This window comes from Carlito syrichta, unplaced genomic scaffold (assembly GCF_000164805.1).
Source record: "Carlito syrichta isolate Samal-C Ts95f unplaced genomic scaffold, Tarsius_syrichta-2.0.1 Scaffold313202, whole genome shotgun sequence".
NCBI classification, from domain to species: domain Eukaryota; kingdom Metazoa; phylum Chordata; class Mammalia; order Primates; family Tarsiidae; genus Carlito; species Carlito syrichta.
The window spans coordinates 406916-429172 of NW_007257298.1; the positions used below are offsets into that span (position 1 = coordinate 406916).

At 40.2% G+C, this 22257-nt stretch overlaps 1 protein-coding gene across 1 annotated transcript in view; it reads right to left on the reverse strand.

Moving 5' to 3' along the window:
* LOC103272755 (talanin) overlaps positions 1-2269 on the reverse strand; it is a 5588-nt gene extending 3319 nt beyond the window's left edge. The window contains 1 exon segment of the mRNA XM_008070233.2: positions 2132-2269. Within this exon segment, the coding sequence (XP_008068424.2) occupies positions 2132-2269 (138 nt within the window).
* Between the last annotated feature and the right edge of the window lie 19988 nt (positions 2270-22257).

Genomic DNA, 22257 nt, shown 5'->3' on the forward strand with positions numbered 1-22257 from the left:
TTCAGCAATCCACTCACCTCAGCATCCCAAAGCGCGGGATTACAGGCTGAGCCACCGAGCCCGGCTGAAGATTGTAATTTCTGACCAGCCTACAGGTTGTCTGCCATTGGCTCAGGTGTCTGGACTAGGACCAATTACCTATGGATAGAGGAGGTGGGGGCACCGGGTACTGCATGTGACTTCTTGGACCTGTCCATGAACAGAAAGTGTGGACAGAATGTGTCCCCTCAGAAAAGGTATATAGATGGGCTGACACAGTACTGATATTTCCACAATGCCACCGTGCAAGACATTGATGTAACATATCAAGATAAGATGATGCTATATTGACAAAGACACAAACGCAACTCAGAAAGACAGCTGCAAAGCCGTGTGTATCTTGCAATTGCATGCTTGAAACATGAAACAAATTTCATTATTTATTTGTGATAAGTTTAATCTAAAAATATTTATTATTTTGCCCATGTTTAGCTGTCAAAACCATGTGGACTTCCCATTCAGGTCCTCCCAGCTTTAGTGAGCAGATTGCACTTAGCACAATTCTAGCCAATGCAATTCACAGAGATTTCAGTGTGATGATTAAACTGAAGCTACATTAACCATTGCAGTTGCCAGGCAGCCATTGAGATTTTGTTGTGATTGAGTTGGTCAAACCTATTAATTTGTTATTACTATTGACTAAATATCTACAATTCCATGGGCTACAGTTTTAACTGTAGGCAGAGCAGATACTTAATGACTTTAGAGGCCTCTTGTATTAAATATGTGATATGTGCCCATGGTGCTAGTGATCTCTCCTCTGAGGATGGTTCCACTTCTACCCAAGGGCCCTAAAGAACAAAGGACATTTTGATCAAGGTGGGAATGTTCAGGAGCATGGGTGCATGAGTGGAAATCCAGGTTTGGATGCATTGCTATAGTAAGAGGAAGGCTGTGGTGGTATAGGGCACAGGGATGGACGGCATAAAGGTAAAAAGCTAGGCAAACCTGGCCTGCATGGCAATTTTGGTGAACAAAACTCCCTCTAAACAAAGACCCAATCCTTGCATTCAAGATAATTGCTTTAAGACTATTCACTATGGATGATGGCATCTGTGACCTGCGTTTGTACAAATTGCACTCTCTTTTTTATAAATTCTCAGCAGAAACTATTCTCTCTTGTCACTGGAAGTTCACAGTGCTGGTAGTGTTTCTCTTGTGCCCCAAACCACTTTCTACTTGTATTTTTAAAAATATCTGTCTGATTTCTCCCCATCTTTGGTTGGAAATTCTTTTAAGACAAGATCAATGTCTGATTCATCCTGGTGTTCCTGCCATGGCTTGGAACATGTAAGCCATTTAATAAATATTTGTTGGGTGAATGAGAGTAAGAACCTAAATTGTCTTTTGAGTCACCAAATTGACCACAATTCCTGTTGTTCTCTCTGCACAGTGACAGTATTTGGCACAGGAGAATGTCTGAGATGGTCTCCTTACCAATTGAAGCAAATTTCAGTGTCAAGTTTATTTTAAATGTTCATGTATCCCTAATGTAGTACTGTAAAAACATCATCAATATTCTTGTAATATGTGGAAAGAAGGGTATACAGGCTCTGTTGATTACTAAATTCTCAGGGACAGATCAGGAAAGTTCTTTGAGTGCAGAGAAAGAGAAGAATGAGGAGGAGGGGGAGAAAGAGGAAGAGGAGAGGAGGATAATAGTTAGCATTTATTGGCAGTTTACTATATGCCAGACCTCATTATAAGCATTTTGTATTTACTAACTCACTTAACACAACAGCCCTATGGGGATGGTACTATTAGCCCACTTTATAGATTAGTCTAATGCAAAACAGGACAGGTTGCTTTTTGTTGGACCCCTGGGACTCATAGCTCTTTGAGTTTTCCTTTCTTTCTCTCTTTATGTTCCTGGGCCTTCTAAGAAGGCCTTGAGTGGTCAAAGACAAAATGACAATTGTTTGTGATTTCATGCTAGGGAGGCCATCCTGGTTCATTACTGGTCTCTCTGAGGTAAGCCTAGGTCTTTAATATTCTTCAAAATAGAGTGCTGGTACAGTGAACAAATTCATGTCTTTCTGATATTTAATGCTTTGAAAGAATAACATTGGTATAATATTTTTCAAAAGCAAACCGAGCCCTCCTTTATAGGTTTGAGGATGCAGAGAGACGAAAGGTGAGAGGGAGTCAGACAACCCTGTCCTGCCACAGCTGTTTGGGTGACGACTCCAACAGTAAGTGTCTGTTTGGGCAGTTCCAATTTTCCAGTCATGCCAAATGAAGATGTTCACTGCTTTGAATTCGATCTGACTTTCAAAGGCACTACTTGAAAACTCCAATATTATTTGGCTAAACAACTCCCACTTCCCAGGAGGGTCCCTTTATTCCCCATCTGTTTTGATTTTTGACATTTTGGGTTGGCAATAAAAGCCTCCCCACTAGAAGTTAGAGGCAAAATCAGTGACAGAAAGGTTTGATTTGTTCTTAACAGATTTTTTTTTTTAAAGTTACTCTTCCAGGAAATTCGGTATCCTGTGCCCAAATGGCACACAGAAGGGCAGAGGTTACATAATTCTTTAGATATGTTTAATATACAAGAGGAGACTCCAAAAAACTAGAATTATCTTTTGGAGAGCAGGTCCCTTGTAGTGCAGGCTTCCCCTGCTAGGGAGTGTTTTAGAAACCCAGCTGCATCAGTGTACTGGCAAGTATTGTTGTGAGAGGCAGTGTTCAGCTTCAGATAATTTTTTTGTAATAAACAGGTGACTGGTTCGTCTACCATGACAACATACCTGTCCACGTCACACTGAGTCTTCAACAGTTTTTGACCAAAAGCAGCAATGACCCCAATGCCTTATCTTCCCTATTCACCGAATCATGCCCCAAGAGACTTTTTTTGTTTTCCCAGATAAAAAAGGCCTCAAAGAAACATTTTGCCAATGTGGAAAAGGTGAAACAAAAACCAGTAGAAGCACTAAAAGGCATCAAAATCAACAAACTCAAAAACTGTTTTGAGCAGTGTCTCAATGGGTATATGGTACCAAAAATAGTACTTTAGAGGTGACTGAAGTTTAAACATATAAGAATAAATGCACAATTTTTTAACAAATAAATTCTGAGGGTTTTGGGGTCCCCCTTGCTGGCCAAAGTGGAGAATTGAGATGGCATCTAGAGTTCTGGCTTGGCAACATAAATACTTCACAATAATGCAAATTTATTCCTATATCCACATGCCTGGAAAAGCCCAACATACATCGATACTCAATAAATATTTGTTGAATGAATGAATGAATAGGGAAAGTCTAGAAAAATATCAGCTATAAATGTTGGAAGTAATTAATTTCTCTTTAAATAACTGCATGTTCTGGTTTTTCTATTATACATATGTATTACTTTTATAATATTTTAAAAAATATAACTGTAATTTTCCAGGAACTTACTGATTTGAAGCCGAAATGAGGGCAAAGATCGGACTGGGTTTTGCCACCTTTATGATTGCCAAGATCTGCTTTATTGTGGGTAGTATATCGATAACCCCTATGGTAAGTTCCTGGAAGACTGGGCCCTTTTCAGGATCTGGATCAAGTCAATACTTTCTAGCCAATGGAGAAGTAACTACTTTGTTCTTGGAGCAAACGGCTCTTAAAATCACAAGATGTTAGAGGTTGCCTTGCCCAATTTTCTTAGTTTTTAAATGAAGACACTGAGTCCAGAGAGTTGGTTCGCCTTGAGTAAGTCAGTGATGAAACTGATATTAGTATGCAGGTCTTCTAACTTCAAGCATATTTCTCCATTTTGCACTGGAGAGTCAGAAATCCAGAAAAAAATTGTAGCACATTCAATTGGGCAATTGAGGAAAACTTATTAAAGGGACAATTTAAAATGTGTGGGCAGGGTTGGGATGACCAGCAAAGGAAGTACTCCAGGTGTGCAAAAATGAAGAGCTGCTACCCCACGGACCCAGTTGTAGAACCTGATAAAGCAGGGACACAGAGAAGATGGCTGTCAGGCATGGAACCTTGAGCAGAGGGACACAGCCAATCTGCAGAGACCCTGTGGCAATGGTGGGAGCTGGGGAATAAATAGTCCAACCTCATTATTTTTTCAACTGGAAGCCAGAGGTCAAGGGAACTTGGTGCAGTTCAGAGAGAGCAGCATCCACAATCCCATAGCACGGAGTGAGGAAGGGTGGAGAGGGAACCCGGAGGGGCCTATGGGAAATATCTCACACATTTGCCTTCTGGAAGATAACCCCAGCCCTATCTTTGCCCTTTGATCTTTGAGCGGATTCAGCTTCAGATCAGTAATAGCCTGGACAATTGAGGTTATGTTTTTAAAAACCATTATTATACAAAAAAAAATACACATTTACCATAGAAAAACCAAAATATAAAGCTATTTAAAGAAATGAAAATTGCTTTCAACATATGATGGACAACTTTCTAGATGTTTTGTACTCATTCATTCATTCATTCATTCCTGCCATAAATATTTACTGCATGCCAATGTGTGCCAGGCTGTTTTAGATATGCAGACAAACATTCCTTCCCTCAAGGGGCTATTATTTCAGCAGGGCAAGCATCACATTAAACAAGATACATAACCAAAATGATAGAATGTGAGAGAGTGATAAAGTTTTAAGAAGAAAAATAAAGCACAGGGCAAAGGAGTAAGAGTGGAATTTTCAATAAGATAGCCAGAAGGAGGGAGGGATATAGGAGCGAAAGAGAGACAGAGAGACAGAGAGAGATTGAGAGAGAGCCCAAGCAAGCATTGGCTGTCCCCTCTATCAGGCCTTTCCTCGGGGTTAATTGCTGAAGGTTCAGGTAATGGGGAGTGTAGGTGGTGTGACTTCCCCCCTCCCTCGCAGTTTCAAAATGTCTCTTTTTAGACTTTTTAAAGGGCAAAGCTTTCTCCACTCCTTATATTAGCCATTAAAAAAGTGCCACGGGGAATCCTCAGTGCAAGTTTATTAGCTAAATTCTTGGTACATATCTGTTTCTATTTCTAGCTGGGTGTCTTGGGGAAAGTCATTAAACCTCTCTGGGCCTCAGCTTCCTCATGTGTGAAAATGAGGGCTTTGGTGACAATGAAAGGAAATGAGATTAGATCTGTGAGGGACCTAGTGCCCTATTAGCTAGTATCTAATAGATGGTAGCTCCTTTGCTTTGCTGGTCAGTTGTGTTCTGGTAAAATTATGGACCTGCACTCCACAGAATATGAGAGTAGACTGATTTAGTAGTAATTGCTGGCATCAACTGATCACCTGTGTGCCAGGTACCCCCTCTCATTAAACCCTCGCAATGTAATATAAGGAAGTGGAAGCACAAAGTCCCCTTACACAGGTGGCAGGTTTCAGAGGTGAGATTCAAATCCTAGTCTAGTTGACATTAAAGCCTGTGCTCTCTTGACCGAGACCCTGTGCGGTTCCTCGCCCGGCCCTGCTCAACCGATGGAGTCAGTGTAGCAAAGGCTTTTCTCACAACTTGAAAGCCCACCAAGCGATACAGACTACTAGATAAAGGACCGTAATTACCCTGGAAAAGCTTCTTTGCTAAATCTCACTAGGGCAATAGTTCTGCAGGTACCTGTGGATTATCTGAATAGTTTTGTTGTTGTTGTTGTTGTTGTTTGTTTGTTTTTAAATACAAGTGCCAGGGCTTTTCCTTTTGAAATTCTAGCTGACCAGGTCAGGGGTAAAGCCTGGGTGCCTGAGGGTGTGTGTGTGTGCGTGCACACACATGAGCTTAAACACAGTCCCGGGTGTTTCTGATGTGCCCCTTGGGAAACTTCTGGTTCTTGCTTACTGGTTGCAACTGAGATCATTCTTCTCAGTGGCGGTGGATGTGCTGAGAAGTCTAATCCAGTCTTCGTTTGAATCTTTGGTAAAACTATTGGCACAGAACAAGGTCAATTTGCCTTGAAACATTAATAAGAGAGGTTTTCTTCCCATCAGCCCACAGGTCAGTGTTCTTTGGCCATTCAGTCTATCAGTTGTACTACCCTCCCGTATACAGTTTCTATGAGGACATGAGAGAACTTGTCAAATCTTTGCTCAAATCAAGGTGTACATCTGCACTGCTCTTTTCACTCAACATTCTAGAATCCCCATCAAAAAACAAAGTGCAATTGATTGGTGTACCTCTTTATCAACGAACTCAAACTAGCTGCTCATGATTAACAACTTCTTTCCCAAGGACTCAGAAGTTGGTTTTTTTTTTTTCTCTTGAGGGCCAAAAAATCTATTGTCTTCTTAGTAGGTATCCCCAAATGTGAGCTCACATCAATCAATTGTAAAATCAATTTGGGCCTCATATGGTGTCACTTGTGTCTTGACATTGCAATTCTCTCAAGAATGAGGGCTCAGAATGTCAGCATACATCTAGAAACTTTGGAGGGCAGATGTAGAGAAGAAAGAACTGGTCTCGAAGTTGTACGCTCGCCATATTTTTTTAATAATCAAGAATGGGAGAAGCTACACAGTCATTCACATTAAATGCAGATCATTTAGCAAATCTATTCTGGAAACCTCAGACACACACTCATCCATCCTATCACTTCCTTGAAGATAGCAAATGAATCGCCTGCTCCCCACCTCTGTCATAGTAATCATAGAGTCAAAGTACTTAATTGGTAGGGCTATTTCTTCTTCCTTCTTCCTTCTTCCCTCTTCTTCTTCTTTTGAGTTGGAGTCTCACTCCATTGCTCAGGCTGGAATGTAGTGGCCCTCTCACAGAGTCAACCTGCTGGGCTCAGGTGATCCTCCCACCTCAGCCTTCCAAGCCAGAACTACAGGCGTGCACTACCACACCTGGCTAATTTTTTGATTAGATCTCGCCAAGTTACCCAGGCTGTTCTCGAACCCATGGGCTCAGGCAATCCCCTCACCTCAGCCTCCCAAAGTGCTAGGATTACAGGCTTGAGCACTGCACCCAGTCAATATTTCTTCTTTTTAAGTTGGTTTATATTTTTTATTTTACTTCATTTTTTAGAAGTGTGGATCTTTCCTTACATTTGAGTGTAAGCCACATAGGGTGGCTGTCAATTCCCTATAAGTCTCTAAATGCCCCAGATAGTACTTTGAAAGTAAATTTTATTCTCTTAAGAAAATGACTTAACCAATACTGCCCATTATATCTGACCTCTGTTACTTTGATACATTAGCTTGGTATTCATATTTTTAGACTGTGAAAGAAATCCATCATTTGGCTTATTTATCCTAAGGTATTCTATTTGCATGAGACCCTATATGAGGGGGAACCCCTCAAAAAATGAAATTATCTTTTTTTTCTAATTTGAGGGCAGACCCCTTGTAGTACAGGCTTGCCCCCTACTAGGTAAGTGTTCTAGGAACCTGTCAGTATCGGTGTATAGTATATACCAGCTAGCATCGTTGTGAGAGGTTTGTTCAGCTTCAGTGAAATTTTTTTTGGAGATTCTTTTAAGGCATTTGCTCATTTCATAATGTGTGATTTATGAGTGCATCTGCCTACACTGCTAAGTGTTCAGCAGTTTTTGACCAAAAATGCATAACCCCCTATGCCCCACCCTCCCTATTCACTCAATCTTGCCATGAGTGACATTTTTTTGTTTCCCTGAATGAAAAAAGTCCTCAACGGGAAACATTTTGCCAATGTGGAAGAGGTGAAACAAAAAATAGCAGAAGCACTAGAAGGCACCAACATTGATGAGTTCAAAAACCATTGTGAGCAGTGGAAAAAGCCTCCTGAATGGTGTAGTGAATCAAAAGAAGATTACTTTGAAGGTGTCTGAAGTTTAAACATGTAAGAATAAATGCACAATTTTTTTTATAAATAAATTTCATTTTGGGGTCCCCCTTGTATATATAAATCAGTATATTCACAAATTTTGTATTAATTATCACCTTGAAGAATTATTTTTTCTTTAGTAGAGAATTCACTATGCGATCCTTTAACTCATGAACATAGCCAAGAAAATATATTTAAACCTATGCTTTTGTTTTCTTAACTGTATGTATCATATATGCTATATTCTATACATGTAAAGATTGTCTTGTCATCATCTGCTTCTATGTTCCTTTGTCATAGATTAGCAAACGCATCTATTCTTTGGTCATATTACAAATTATGATTTTGTGTTATTATTTTCCCAAGTATTATTTTTTAATTATCAAAGAACATAAAAAGATTGAAGAGTAATAATAATATTCACCATCTACTGATTGCATTTATACCAGTCACTATTCTCAAAATGCCTAACACGCATTCTTAAAATTACATATTAAATTATGGAGTTAAGATATAATTATTATTTTCTGTTTACTTTTAGTGACTTTGCTTTTTTTTTTTCTCAACCATCACTCCCAATCTTGTAAGTCAGAGAAAGTCATTTTTTTCCTCTCTTGGAAAAAAAATTCTAATAATATATTACTTAAATACTTCCTCATTGCTCTGTTGGTTTTCTAAGTTAACTTCAGGTGGAGCTGTATATATTAATCTTGTCTGCTAAGGTGGTAAACTTTTTTTAAGGAGCAATACTCTTTTTATTTTTAGAAATAGGGTCTCCTGGGCTCAAGAAATCTCTCAGCCTCCCTCGTAGCTTGGATCACAGATGTAAATCACTGTGCTGGACCAAGGAGTGATATTATGTCCGTGTTTCCAAACTCATAGTGGGCTTTAAAGGTGACAGAGGGTTATTAAATGCATTTCTTTATTCTCATAACAAGAAGTCATTGAGCACTTACTATATGCCAGGCACTATGTTAGGCATTAGGGATACAGAGATAAATGACTCACAATCTTCAGATTCCCCTTCCACATCTACCATAACAAACTACCTAAATACAGTTTCCTCTCTCTCCACTGGACAAATGCCAAGGTGCATTTTGGAGGCAACTTTCCTCTGCCCAGTGGTGGCACCTTTTCTCCTTATCTTCCCTTATGTACTTGTGTACTATACTTGAGGCCTACTCTCGTTTTTATTGGACTAGTTCATGCTTTACTACTTGGTATAGATCCAAGGCAATTGGTGGCAAAAAATTCACATCAACATTTAACTTACCAACCCTACTTCCAGAAGGCTCGTAATACTAAGAGGATCCTGTGCAACTCATGCTTTTGAACTAGCCAGACTGAGAGACAGGGGATTTTACCCAGAGACAATGATAGTTATCTGACCCAGTGCAGACGTTCATTAAACCGTGATGCTCTCACCCAGTCCAGAGGTCATAACGGAGTGTTCTTTCTTCCAAACTGGGCAGAAGGTCCAGCCTTGTGATTTCTCTGAAAAATTTTTTAAACACAGTGTCTCTCCAGCTTCCTTCTACTTCACCTTTTGACCCCACGTTGGCAACTTGATTTGTAGGGGCCAATTCCTGTAAAATAATGTCCTACTTAAGCTCTGCTTTAGATGTAGGTTAGATTTTCAGCAGCTATGGAAATAATTGACTGGTGGAGGAAACAAAATCTCAGAGCAGACAAAATAGTCACCAAGGCTATGCACTAAAGCCGTGCAGTTTTCTCTGTTGAATTGAAGATTCCTAGGCCAGGTGTGTTAGTTTCCTATTGCTGCTGTAACAAATCACCACAAACTTAAGTCACATAAAACAAGACAAATTTTTTGTCTTTTAATTTTAGAGGTCAGAGTTTAAAATGAGTCTTCATGGTGTCAGCAGGACTGCATTCCTTTCTGGAGGCTTTAGAGGAAAAATCTGATTTTTTGCCTTTTTCAGCTTCTAGCTTCCGGCTGTCCTCATTGCTGGGCTTGTGGTCCCCTTCCACAGACAGATGGCTTCCATCTTCAAAGCCAGCAATGGTGGTCAAATCTTTCTCACAACAAATCATTCTGACATAGACTCTCTTGTTTGCCTCTTTCACTCATAAGGACTTTGTGATCACATTAGGCCTACTCAGCAATCTAGACAAACTTCCGTATCTCAAGGGCAGCTGATCAGCAACCTTAATTTCATCAGCAACGTTAACCTTACCCTGCCAGGTAACATAATATATTCAGAGATTCTGAGGATTGGTACATGAGCATCTTTAGAAGGCTATTCCTCTGCCTTTCCCATCCAGGCTCAATTATATATATCTTTCACGTATAATAATACAAATTTGGCTATTTGGTGTTTGGGCTGTTATAAGCAGGAAGCGCTGTAGTGACAGATGACTGTCTACAATAAGAAATGAGAGCTGTGAGCCTAACGCAATAAGGAAAGATCAAAACCAAAAACCAGCCACGGAACAGGCAAATCACAGGAGTCTAAGGTCACAGAGCATGGGGAAAATTATCACTACCCACTTCAGTGGCTCCTAGAAGTGGCCTGTTTTATGGCACAAAACTTTAAGTGCTATTAAAAATTATGACCCTGAGCCATTAAGACAATGTTTTATTCAGTTTAGAAAGCAAGAAGCACACCCTATTTTTTAAAAAGGATTTTTAAAATAAAATTATAAAACACATCGAGAGGAAATTTAGTGAATATTCATCTGACTTCTCAAAGAGAAATTATTTTCTAAGCACAAAAGTAAAGAAATAAAAAAGAAATAAGCCATTTTTTAAAAATAGTAGTTAAGATTTACATATTAAAATCATAAACCAAATTAAAATCTAAACAGCAGCAAGTTGTAAAAATTATTTGTCACAAACAGGATGTTCAATAAGGTCATACAAATATTTATTTTTATTTATTTTGTTCATACAAATTAATGAGAAAAAAATATTAAGGGCACACAGAAAAATGAACATATTGTTTGCAGATAATTCAAAGAAAAAAATATTGGTGGTAAATTAGTATATATAAATGTTTAAATTCACTGGTAATAAAAAGTGAAAACTGTTATGAGACAGCAGTGTTAGCCTTTTCAAGTAACATAGATTTATTTATATGATAGTATTTAATATTGATGAAGATGATAAAATATCACTTTCATAAACTGCTGGAGGTATAGGGTACAAATCCTCTGGAAGGTAATTTGATAATATTCTCGAAAAGCCCACAGATCTGTATATATTTTGGCATACTGCTTTCACTTATAGGTATCTATGCAAAAGAAGTAGAAATAGGGGCAAGAATTTCTACAAAAAGACGCTCATTCTTATTTATAATAAAAACATAATTTAAATGGTTAAATGAAGTATTAATACTTATATTACAGACTATATACTAGAGTCATTAAAACATAAGTTTTAAAGAGTGCTTAATGACATAGAATATATTAAGTGAATCATACTAGTTATTTTATATTTCACCATGTATTTGATGCAGAATAAGATGAGAGAAATTACATCAAATGTTAACAGAGTTATAGGTTTGTGAGTAACTTTTTCCTTATTTATTCTTTTCCAAAGTTTTCAAGCTTTGAGGATTAAGCGTGTATTTGCTTTTATATGCAGAAATGTATCATTTTATTTTTAATAACAAATAGCAAAGATGTATGTAACACATTGTAGACAGACTTTCAGGTTAAATGGCTTAATTGTTTTGGTGTTTGACATTTCAGTGATGCAGACAGTTCATCTACATGAAGTCTTATCTTCCAAGATGGTGGACAAGACATTGCTATATTTTGAAAATACTGACTTGTTTTAATGAAAGTGAAATCTCCAAATTCCTATAATTTGTTTAAATGTTTAATTTATGACAGTATTTTCCAAAGCATGTTTCAGGAAAAAAGAGTGCTTTAAGTTGCCCTATGAGAAAAAGTATTTGGGGTTCAAATAAAGTTAGAAAATACTGTATTCTAGACAGTCATCTCTCAGTATCTGTGGGGGATTTGCTCCAGACTCCCTCTTCAGATACCAGACTCTGAGGATGCTCAAGTCCCATTTAAAAAATGATATAGTATTTGCATTTAACCCACACATCCTTATATATACTTTAAATCATCTCTTGATTACCTGTAATACCCAATACAATGCTACCATTCCTTCCATTGTGTAGATTCCATGTGGGGCTCCATGCATGGCAAATTCAAGTTTTGCTTTTTGGAACTTTGTGGAATTTTTTTCTGAATATTTAAAACTTGAGATTGGTTAAATACATGGATGCAGAACTGGTAGATAAGAAGGGCAGGCTGTATTTCTTTCTTGGAGAGTCACAATTCACATTAGCATTGTCAAGGCTCTGAAAAGACCGCAGTAAAGAAACATGCTTTATTTTGTTTAGACCAGAGTTTACCAAAGTACTACTCTTCAGAAACCTATTGCGGAACACCTACTAACATCTGCCCCTAAGTCATATTTAGCATATGTTACACACTTTGGCTCACACCTTTGTGGACTATGAAACTAGAAGATATGAATCCGTTTTATTTTATTTTATTATAAGAATATGAGGTATAGCCGGGCTCAGTGGCTCAGCCTGTAATGCCGTGCCTTTGGGAGACTGAGGTGAGTGGATTGCCTGAGCCCGCGGGTTCAAGACCCGCCTGGGCAGCGAGACCTCATCTCGACAATAAATCAAAAAATCAGCCAGGTAGCGTGCGCCTGTAATTCCGGCTACTAGGAAAGCTGAGGTGGAAGGATGGCTGGAGCCCAGCAGGTCGAGGCTGCAGTGGCCGGGAGTGGCAACTGCACTCCAGTCTGGGCGATAGAGTGAGACTCCAACTCAAAAAAAAATAAAAAAAGAATATGAGGTATAAGTGAGGATTAACTACATAAGTAGGCTGTATGCTGGTGAAGTTTGGGCTTTCTAACTGGCCCTCACTATCCCCTGGTAATGACCCAAGTACCTTCTGTGTTGTCATATGCACCCTATCCTCCTTCTTCTCTCCCTCCCCTAGTAGTGCCCAACAAATGCCGATCTATCCCTTGTGCTAATTGACTGATGTTCAAGGCCTATTTATGACTGAAAACATATGGTATTCAATTCTTTGTTTCTGTAATGTTCACTTAGTAAGATGGTCTCCAACTCCATCCAATTTGCTGTGAAGTCCATGATTTTGTTCGTCTTTATGGCTGCATAATACTCCATATGTGCCCCATTTTCTTTCTCCAGTCCATTTTTGATAGGCATAGGGTTGGTTCCATGTTTTTGCTATTGTGAAGAGTATGGCAATAAACAAGTCATGAGCATGACTTCATCCAGTTTTGGTGAACCTTTTAGAAACTTTCAGGAAAACTCTGAGATGAGGGTCAGGTTGTAATTGGGCAAGCCTGAGGCTCTGTGTAGCAGTGATATGCTTTGAAAGTTGTCAGGCTCTTTTTCAAGTTGTCAGATTCCCCTCTCCTATATTCCACCACCAGTTTCAAGCTAGTAAGTGGCTGCCAGCCAGGGTCCTCTGAGCTGCTGAGGGTTCACCTTTCCACACACAGTGTGCCCGATGGGGAAGGGACTTTTCAAACACAGAACCTGAAGGGAGCCCACTTCTCCAACCTTCTGTTCCAGATTGGAGAATGTTGTGTGATAGTCACACCTGGTCCATCTGGAAGGGTGTAAAGGCAGAGTCCATTGCTAAAAAGGAAACCTTGTGTTATAAGATACTGAATATTCAGGGAGCTTCTAGAAAATGGTGCAAGCGAGGTTTTGTTGTTTTTTTTCTTCTTGTCTCAATGAGCTGCCTGTAGGTGTCTTCTCTTGCTGGTCTTTTGTCTTCTTCTTAGGTCCTTTTGGCCTTTTTAAGCCCTTTGGCTTTTCCTTAAGGTGCAGTATCCCAGGCCATGAGCTCTTTTTGAAGATGGAAGAGCCATGCTATAATTTTCAGGTCCATCCAAGTAAAGCAATGTCTTTGGCTCATCCTGATGTTCTCAGATAGCATTCAGTGTGTCATTATTTTCCCAGAACCTCGGCCTCTTTGCTCTGACTTGGTCAGACTCTATCCTAGGAAAAGATGGAAGTGAAAAGAGAGATGAGGAGAATCCAGTGAGAAGCTATCTGTCACCCTACTTAGTTCACAGATTCCCAAGGCACTGGGGCAGCCTGGAAGCTTTGAGATCATCTCATTCAGGGAATTGTGAATGTCAAAGTTTTGGTGGACAGAGTGTTATACCAGGGGCCTCCAGATCCTTACCCCTTCAGTCTCAATAATTTTCCTATTTTATGTACTGGGGCCACAGGTAAGATTTTGTTTGAAAATATATCTCTGCTTCTAAAAGAAGCAGTTGAAGACAACAGATCTAGTTCAGCTCCATGCGTGCATTTTTCTGCAACTAGTGGTCATGCAGCTTCTTCTCAGATCCCTCCAGTGACAGGGTGCTTATAATCATTCCATATTTGGTCGTACATTGTATGGAACAGAAATCTGCTTTCCTGGGACTCCCACCCGTTTGTCCCAGTTCTGCTTTCTGGAGACAGACAGAAGTAGTTTAAACCAATTTCTAGCTTTCAGCTCCACCAGGGCACGAGCTTTGTCAGTTTGGGTTCTTGGTCAATCTCTGGAACAATTCCTGGTGCATAGTGGGAGCTTAATCAATTACAATTGAATAAATGAATTGAATAAATGAAGACCTTTATGTACGTGTTGTAAGATTACCGTATGACTCCAGTCTTTTTTTTTTTTTTTGAGTTGGAGTCTCACTCTGTCGCCCAGACTGGAGTGCAGTGGCCACTCCCGGCCACCGCAGCCTCGACCTGCTGGGCTCCAGCGATCCTTCCACCTCAGCCTTCCAAGTAGCCAGAATTACAGGCAGGCGCTACCACCCGCAGCTGATTTTTTTATTTATTGTAGAGATGAGGTCTCGCTGCCCAGGCGGGTCTCGAACCCGCGGGCTCAGGCAATTCACTCACCTCAGCCTCCCAAAGGCGCAGGATTACAGGCTGAGCCACCAAGCCCGGCGACTCCAGTCTTAAAGACTGGCAACCTTCCTCACCCTCCTCAACCTGTGTCCTTTTTGTCAAAAGAAGTCCTGGATAAAAGGCAATGCATGAAGGATCTTTGGGCATGGGGCAAGAACCCTTGGAGTTTAATTTATCTTACCAAGTTCTTTTGTTAAAAAAAAAAAAGCTGCAAAATAAGCATTGCCTAAAAGCAACTCGATGACCATGATGAAATTGGTCAGACCCTGGTCAGGAAATGAGCTATGACCCAGACATGAGGTTGGACCTCATTGGTGGTCAGTGTAGTAGGACTTGAGAGGTCCTGCAGAGGCCCACCAGCTCCCATGATAAAGTTAGAAACTTCACCATTAGAGAGTTGTGTATTTGAGTAAAGTACTTATCTCTCTTCTAACTGATCATAGGGAGTTAACTAACACCTTGGGGTGAATTTGCTGATCTAGTTGTTTTCTTTAAAGATAAGAGGCCCTAATGATGCTGGATTCTGGAGGAGGAACTAGGCTTCAGAAAGAGAAGGGGCAAAGTGAACTGGAGGGCAGAAATAACGAACATTTGGTTTAACTGGACAAATATTCAGTGCCCTGCAAGCTGATTCAGTTTGGAAAGGGCCATTGGGGGTGAGGGAACATTGGTCTGGCTCCATATAAACCCTTTGACAGTGAAAATCACCCTCTCCCCTGCCATTGTGAGGCTTCCACCTGGTTTTGATATCATGGGACCAGTGCACTTAAACATTCTGGAAAACAGGTGCGAGACACGTTCAAACAACTGTCAGAATGGCAGGCCAGGAAGGTGTCCAAGCTTGCCTGGAGCCATTTTCCTCACTGCAGAAGGGAAAATCCGATCCCTGACAGGCACGTGGCTGATTCTGAGCCATGTGATGAAGTGTTATTTCCTGTACAGGACACTCACATTTCTTGAGAAACTCTTTCTCAATCAGAGTGAGTGACAATTTTAGAAAATGAAGGCCTTTGTTTTCTTTCTCTATTTGTGAGCGCTCTGCTTCCCTTTACTTCCCCCAAATCATACACCCTATCCTAGAGGAACTATTTGAAGTGGGAGTGTGTATGCTCACGCTGGTGGTGAGGACATGGGGGGAGTCAGAAAAACAATAACAACAACAACAACAAAACACATTTTACCTGCCCTAGTGGAACTTGAGTTACCATATAGACATCTCTTCCATAGTTCTTGCAGTCGAATGCTGCTTCTCTTTCTTGTTTTCTTTCCAGATAATGCAATTAATATCTTTATCCTTGTGGGGGTGTATTTACTATTCTGAGATCACATTAACATTACTCATTTGACGATCTGCAATGTTTTGAAACTGACATGTCTCACCATATCCCAGAGAGGATTTTTTTCTCTGACTGATGCTTTGATTGATAAGGACTGCCCATGACCATGATCTTTAAGACTCACAATCCAGAGAGTGTGGGGCTTGGGAGAAAGGAGGCAAACAGCCACCTTATCAGCGGTATCACTGTTAACTCCCTCCTGGCAATGACAGTGCACACTTCATCACAGGTTGGGTGCTTTCTGAACAGCGGGGTTGGGGGGAGGACTGAGGTGGGGGAACTCAGGAAGCTACTCTGAGCTGCCCAGACTGAGCAACTGAAACTGAAACTGAAGCTGTCAAACGTGGCTTCTTGGGCTTTTGGTTCTGGTTGATTTAATAGATAATCCTATTTTCTGGCAGGACTTGTGCACACAGGGGTGAGGGTAAGGACTAATAAGAGAGCATCTCCACCCTTAAGGACTCTTCAGCCTAGCAGAGACACAGACATGTAAATAAGTTTGGTAGATGCCTTACAAAGATAAACATACTGTAGCAGGTCAGAGAAAGTGGTCAACTCTCTAGGAAGGAGAGGGAATGAGAGAAGAATGGGGAAAGTTAGAGAAGACTAAAGAGGTAATTCTTGGACTGGATCTTCATGAAGAAGTAGACACTGTCTAGTGCATGTGTTTTGTTTTGTTTCTTTTCTTTGCAAATACATGGTACAGAAGGAATAGCATGATGGCTTGGGGGAACTCCTAGAAGCTTGATGGTCAGGGTGTAAGTTGGAGAGAGGGAAGGGGGAAAAGCAGAGATTAAACATAGGGGCAAGATCACAGAGTCCGTTGCAGACCCTGCAGTGGGGTTTTTATTCTACCACATAAGCAATGAGAAGTCACAGACTAGGTTTTATGTAAGGTAGTGGCTTATGGGACTTTCATTTTAGAATGGTTGCTTGGGTATCTGTGAGGAGAATGTGCCTGAAATTGATGAGACAAACAGCAAGAGAAGTAGTTGGAGGCTGTTAAAATAATTTAAGAAAGATGTAAGGTTTCAACTAAGGTGATTATAGGAATATGGAAGGATTAGAGATGGAGAGAATTCCCAAGACTTGGTTGATAGATAGTAGAGGGAAGGGGTTGGGAGTTAAAGAAAAATAAGAAGTCTACGATGACACCTAGGATTCTGATTTAAGTGACTATAGATGATATGGAGAAAAGAGGGTATAAGATAATTAATTCAGGTTTGTGCATGTTAGATTTGAGATGCTTATGAGATACCCAAAATGGAGAGGTCCAGCATGCAGGTTATATGGGTCTGTTGCTCAAAAGAGAGACTAGGGATGAGGAGAAAAATATGAGAGCTGTGTGTATGCATGTGGTAGTGATGGCTGTGTCCTGTGAGAAGGTCAAAAAGTCAAGGACAGATCCCTCAACTCATCAGCTCAAAGCAATGAGCAAAGGAAGAGCCAGAAAAGGCAACTGTGAAGGAGGAGATGAGGAGAAATCTTGTTTTGAGGAAGATAGGAAAGAAGGTTTTGAGAGGATTAGACTGGTCTTCGGTGTCACATGCTTTAGGGAAGCCAGTCAGACAAAGTTTAAAAGCATCGACTGCTTAAGGCCACTGGTGATCTTGACCCAGGGCGGCGACAGTGGGGCGGTGGGTGTGGAGGTCAGATGAGAGTAGTGGGAAGAAGAGGCCAGTGGAGACAATGCATTCCGAGGGCTTGCCTGGGAAAAGGAGCAAAGAGCTGTCACCAAACTCTTTAGGACTATTGATTTTGTCTGAAAGTTATTTTGCAACCAGAAAAGCTAGTGCAGCTTGAGAGGTTAAAAAGGTGAATTTTTAAACTATGGAGAACTTCTCACTGTGTTCTAGGCCTTAGGCTAAGTGCTTTGGCATTATAGTCTTCAATATTTTTCTTTCATCTCATTTTGTTCTCTCGTTTTCCTCCATGATTTTGTGACCACTCTCCTCTTCCCTTTTAGATTCTATCTCAATTGTAGTTGGGCTTATACCTCAAGGGCACTTGAGGCCTAGATGTCATCTTAGGAATAGAAGGCTTTCACACCTGCACCTGTATGTTCACCACAGTACCATTCACAGTAGCAAAGCCATGGAACCAATCTAATTGCCCATCAATGGTTGACTGGATAAAGAAAATGTGAGGCGAGCCATGGTGGTTCATGCCTATAATCCCAGCACTTTGGGAGGCTGAGGTGAGAGGATTGCCTGAGCTCACGGATTCAAGACCAGCCTGGGCAACTTGGTGAGACCTCATCTCTACAATAAATAAAAAAAATTAGCCGGGTGTGGTAGCAAGTGCCTATAATTCCAGCTACTTGGAAGGCTGAGGCGAAAGGATCACCTGAGCCCAGCAGGTCTAGGCTGCTGTGACCATGAGCATGCCACTGCACTCCAGCCTGGGCAACAGAGTGAGAGACTCCAACTCAGTTAAAAGAAAGAAAGAAAGAAAGAAAATGTGATACGCATACACCTTGGAATACTATACAGACATAAAAAAGAATGAAATTGTATCCTTTGCAGCAACATGGAGGGAACCGAAGGCCATTGTCCTAAGTGAACTAACTCAGAAACAGAAAACCATTTATATGGAAGTGGAAATCTCATTTATATGTGGGAACTAAACCATGGGTATGCATGGACATAAAGATGAAAATAACAGCCACTGGGGACACCAAAAGTGGGGAGGCAGGGAAGGAGGTCAGGTAAACACTACCTATCAGATACAATGTTCACTATTCAAGGAATGGAGACACCAATAGCACCATCCCCACCAGTATGCAGTATGCCCATGTAACACATGTGCCCTCTGAATCTAAAATAAAATAAAAAATTTTAAAAAAGAATTATAAGCCTTTCTCAAAGTTTTTGAAAACACAGGACTAATACTAGCACATGATAGATGTTAAACAGCAATAAACAATGACATTAAACCATAATAAAGCCTCTAAAGAAGAACTTAGACAAGAATGCCATCAAAATGGAAATGGGGGTAGACTCAACACAAAGGCTCAGGGTGGCGACATGTGTCCTAGAAAGTATTGGTGCCAGTTGTCCACTGCACAGCTTTAGCCTGCCGCTGTGTTGTTTTGAACAACCCATCCTAAAGTCAGCCTCTTCTAATTGTATAATCGTAGAGCCATAATCACTGATTCCAAAGAGCTGAGCGCTTCAGACCATTGAAACATCAAAATGCAGATGTGACAGTAATACAGGAGACACACCTTCCTGAGTGCAGAGGTGGTGGAATGAAAGAATGAACAGTGGAACAGTTGTCAGGGTTTCCAACTTCTCTAACTTGGAAGGAGTCATTAGGTGAATAAATAGCATACTCCCACTCATACCAGCAGCAGCCAGAATGACCCAGTGGGTAGGTTGGGAGTAGTAATCGAAGTTGTAAGTGTATCTGTGTTGAGTTTTTAATAGAGCTCAGGATCTGTTGGGCCCTTGACAAATTGTCAAGGGCCAAGTTTAGTCCCTCTCATCTTGTCTTCCAGTGTCCTTCTTCCTTCCTAGAAAACGGCTTCTGTATTTTAAGCTCCAAGTAAGTACCAGATGCAGGACTAAGCATAATGAATGTAGTCATGCCTTTGCATTTTGCAGTCATCCTGTGGAGTAGGTGCTACTATTATCTTCATTTTATGGATAAAGCATCTGAGGTTTGGAGGATTAAGTCATTTGATCAAGATTCGTTGCTAGGTGATAGCAAAATCAGGATTCATTTCTAGCTGTGTCTGGCTCCTATGTCTGTGTTTTTATTGGCTTAGTAATAGGCTATGGCCAAGATATAATCTTCAAGTTTTGTTCTCAGTTCTTATTTCTTCTCATAGTGTTACTTCCTCTCAAAGTTTTTTCAAAATGAAAAAGACATTAAGAATCTCTAATATGGCATACGTCACCGCCTACTTGGATATAGCATGCACTCTTGAAAACATATAAACATCAAAGGCATGGATAACAAGCAACAAGACTAAAATGATATTTAGTAAAGGGCTGGGAGGACTCCCAGACATTAAAAAATTATAAAAATGCAAACAATACCTTGCCTTTTGGATACTATATTTGACTATACAGTCCCAGAATTTCACAATCCTCTTTAATTTGTTAACCCATTCTCCACTGGGTATCCAGCTGAGGCTAAAGACTTGCCACTTTTAGCACATCTGATTATTTCTAGTTATATATTAATTTTATTAAATTGATGAGACCCCTCTGCTTATTTTCACTAATATCAGCACTTCCTCTTTCTGTTTCCTACTCCTTTTTGTAAAATGTCATTTACTATTCAATTATATGAATCTTTCATTACCAAGATGGCACTACTGTTAAACTGAACAGTTGTGTAGCTCTGTTATGGGAAAGTTCCCAGTGTTCTTTGGTCAGCTAATGAATGAACATTTGAACTATATGTGAAAAACGATTTAGGAGTAAGAATGTCTAAGGTATTTAAAGTATATGCTGTTAAATCTTTGAAAGCCAAGGAATACAAATACATTAATTTAGCAAATATTTAAGGAGGGCCTACCCTGTGCTAAGCTTGTGGACATAAAGAATGACTTGCCACTCCCTGATCCCTTTGAAAGGGTGAGTTTATTGGGGGTAATATTTGGGGTGAAGGGGGATGGCACTCAATTTTTCTGGTCAAACGTCCTAGGTGGCCACCGCATAGTTTCTTTGCAGTGAAGGGGTTTAGCACACACTTATTAAGAATGTATTGGGTGCTAGGAACTCGTCCAGGAGTTGAGGACAGAGAGACATGGTGATGAGCCCTCAGGAGCAACCAGACCAGTGGGGACACGAATAGATAAATAGATCATCTTATTACAGTGCAGTAATTGTATTAATGCAACATAAACAGAGCGTGAAGGGACATAGAGAAAGACTCTCTAACTATTCTGAGAATTCGAATGAGGCTTCCTGGAAGATTCCTGAAGAATCTGTAGGCGTTAGCAAGTGTAGAGAAAGAGAAAGGATGTTTCATTCAGAGGGAACAGCATAAGCAAAGATGTGGAGGTACATCTGTGACTGCAATTCTGAATCTCTGTATGATAGGGGTGAAGGATGAAGCTGGAGAGTTCTGGAGGGACCAGGTCATGCTAATTACTGGATGGTCTCAAGTCACTGTGTCTAGAACTGACCTTGTGCAAAAGGCTCCTCATTCATTATGTATTTCAGAAAAACTGGTATAATTTTGGTTTTTCCTTCAAATATAGCTAAGACAACCTTCCTACTCCAATGATTGGCAAACTCTGAAGGGTCTTTGGTGGAGACCTCAACAAAATGCAAATGTAGAAAAAATACTGCCCCACCACCTGGAACAACAATTACTCCACAAGAGTCATAGTGACATACTACATTTCTAGCTAGGCTCTAGAAAATGAAAAGAAGCCAATTTCCCCACAGCTATAATCTTACCACAGGAGTGGCATTCTCCATACTGACTGGGCTTGATCTTTAAACAGACTCATTTCCTCTTGAATGGCAGGAGTAGATTATAGTGTGCCTGCTGTGATCGTCAGAAGTCTTTTACATGGAAGGGTAGTATCCATCTCAGCCCTTTCCAAAAGTCAAGAGCAATAGCTGGAACTCCATAAAACCTAAACCTCTGCTGGGCGCAGCTTAACCTCTGCCCAGAGCCTCCCTGTAAACTGCCTGCCATTAGAGTTCCCCATCTTACCACTTTTCAGGTTTTCCACGGATAATTAAATGAATCTTTCATTACAAAGATGGCACTACTGTTAAACTGAACAGTTGTGCAACTCTGTTATGGGAATACTTTCAGTGTTCTTTGGTCAGCTAATGAATGAACATCTGAACTGTATGTGAAAAATGATTTAGATATCAGATCCCTAAATATATTACTTTTCACCTTTTTTTAAAAACAGCTTTTTTGAGATGTAATTCACATGCGATATAATTCATCTATTGAGAGTATACAATTCAATTTTTTTAGTATCTCACAAAGTTGAACATCCAGCACCACAATCAATTTTAGACTCTTTTCATCATCCCCCAAAGAAATTCCATATCCCTTAGCCATCACCGTCCAACCTCCCATGTCTCCCAGCCTAGGCAAAAACTAATCTACTTTCTATCTCTTAGACTTGCCTATTTTGGGCATTTCATATAAATGGAATAATATAATATGTCCTCTTTTGTGACTGGCTTCTTTCACTGCTTAGCTTTTGCATAATGAGCTGTCACA